We start from the raw sequence: 1,952 nt of genomic DNA, 5'->3' as shown, positions 1-1,952 counted from the left end.
GTTTAATTAATAAATAAATAAATTTGAAAACTTTTAATCAAAAATAATAAATAAGTGCAATAAATAAATAAATTGTTTTAAAAACTTCATAACAAAAGTTCACAAACTCAGTTGTTTGATCAGTTGGTTACGGGCGTTTGATTTACTTTTATTTGGCAGACCCGGTGTTCGATCCTGGTACTTGCAGTCTCAAAAATAATTATTTACGAATAATTAAATATAAGAATTATTTCCAAGACCACTGATGAAGGGTAATTGGCAATACTCGAAACAGCTGTATGGTCAGCCAAAAATTCAATTAATTAAAATAATTTAAAAAATAAATTTTTGTTGTTGTTTCACTTCTGTTCGAAAACCTCTTTATATAAATAAATAAATAAATATTTACATAAGTGCAGTGCAAAAAATCCCTAGGAAATTTCAATTTACTTTACCTCAATTTAGTCGGGGTATAATAATATAATAATAATTTTTTCTGCTGGTAAATACAAAAAAAGGTAATATTGCAGGTAATTTAAATTTTTCAAAATATGCACACTTAATACATTTCGGTAAACATAATTATGTCACACCACACAACCCATTTATGCGGTCGCAGGGTGATTGCGAAGCAAATAGTTATATCAAGTTTATAGAAATTAATATATAACCGAAGCGCACTTATTTATTGAATAATGGAAAAGCCAGATAATGTTAAGACTAATATGTCAACACCCGGAGATGGTATAACATAGTTCTTTTTATTTTTGTATAAATTTTCGAATGTGTTTTGTAAAAGTAGTTTGTTTATATCTTTGTAAAAGGAATTAGAGCTGTTCGTACCACAAGTGTTTTTCGCCTATTAAATTTTGAATTATACGCTAAACCTGTAAGTATTTGTTTGGAACAGAATCTATCTATAATGCAACGTCACGCATTCAATATTTTTTTAGAATAAAATAATTATGGGTGTGGGTATTGCCTGTTTTGCTGGTGTTCTTGGTTATATTACATATATGCGATCTAAATATGAAGATCTCGGCTATTACGCTGCGGTTCAAGATGATGGTAAGGAAACATTCACAAAGAAAGTCTCTAATTGGGAAAAATAATATGTATATTGTTTTAATAAAACGTTCATTGTTATAATTAAATAATTTACTTTTATTAATTCTTTAGTGGCTTATTCCTGATGGTTCACAAATCACAATAGTTTAATTTTGTTACAAATTTATAAGTAAAAAAAAATTAATTTAACATACAAAATATATATCAAAACTCAAACGAAAATTTACCAATGATAATTTTGAATTTTTAAAACAATGGAAAACGCTGGACGCCAAACCACATAAACACTACAAATTTAATTGAGCGTTAATCATGCCAAATGACAGAATTGCTCCCACAGGTCCTTGTAAGTAAATCTAAGCAGATAACTTCAAAGACTTCAATTCCTCAAGCAATTTACCTTCCATAGATATTTTGTTCAGTTGATTTATTTCGAGGGTTTCACCTTGCTCTTGACGAGCTTTAAGTTTCTTAATGTCAGATAACTTTTTAGCAACAACTCGTATTTTCTTATCCTTTTCAGCATTAACCACCTTTCTTGGTTGCTGTTGCTGTTGCAATTGCTGCTGTTGCTGTTGCTGTTGAATTTCAGTTTCACTGCCATTTTCTTTTACTGTAGCAACAACTTGCTGATTTGCAGCTTTATTTTTTGCTTGTTGTCTTCGATTCGTATTTGAAGACCGCTGACGTTTTACAGATTCATCAGATTTAGTTGTGTCAAGATTTGCATTATCTACAACTTCACAAACAGGACCTTCAAGAATAACTGCAGCTTCCTTTTTATTTCGCGACTTATTCTTGTTTGATTTTGAAGAATTCCGCTTGTTTGCTGCTCCATTTCCTTCAATAAAATACAAGAAAAATATACTTTTTAATACTTTATTTTAATTTATATATAATATAAT

At 29.2% G+C, this 1,952-nt stretch overlaps 2 protein-coding genes across 3 annotated transcripts; one reads left to right on the top strand and one right to left on the bottom strand.

The window, feature by feature from the left end:
• Positions 1-593: 593 nt before the first annotated feature.
• Positions 594-1,168, top strand: LOC119664586 (small integral membrane protein 8-like). 2 transcript variants are annotated; one of them, XM_038074044.1, is made up of 3 exons: positions 594-723; positions 782-868; positions 933-1,168. In XM_038074044.1, exons 1-3 carry the CDS (start codon positions 691-693, stop codon positions 1,089-1,091), a joined length of 279 nt encoding a protein of 92 aa, XP_037929972.1. In that variant the 5' UTR covers positions 594-690; the 3' UTR covers positions 1,092-1,168. The 2 variants fall into 2 exon arrangements, with proteins under 2 accessions (XP_037929972.1, XP_037929973.1); XM_038074045.1 differs by having other exon boundaries at positions 804-868; positions 933-1,165.
• Positions 1,123-1,895, bottom strand: LOC119664584 (eukaryotic translation initiation factor 2A-like; the record flags this gene model as incomplete). Its single annotated transcript, XM_038074040.1, has 1 exon — positions 1,123-1,895. A coding segment is annotated over one exon (492 nt), but the record flags the coding sequence as incomplete, so codon positions are not given.
• Positions 1,896-1,952: the final 57 nt, after the last annotated feature.

Source organism: Teleopsis dalmanni, unplaced genomic scaffold (assembly GCF_002237135.1).
Source record: "Teleopsis dalmanni isolate 2A unplaced genomic scaffold, ASM223713v2 unscaffolded_contig_2235, whole genome shotgun sequence".
Classification (NCBI taxonomy): Eukaryota; Metazoa; Arthropoda; class Insecta; order Diptera; family Diopsidae; genus Teleopsis; species Teleopsis dalmanni.
Note: the sequence above shows the minus strand (reverse complement) of the source record. Positions and strands in the feature narration are given on the sequence as shown.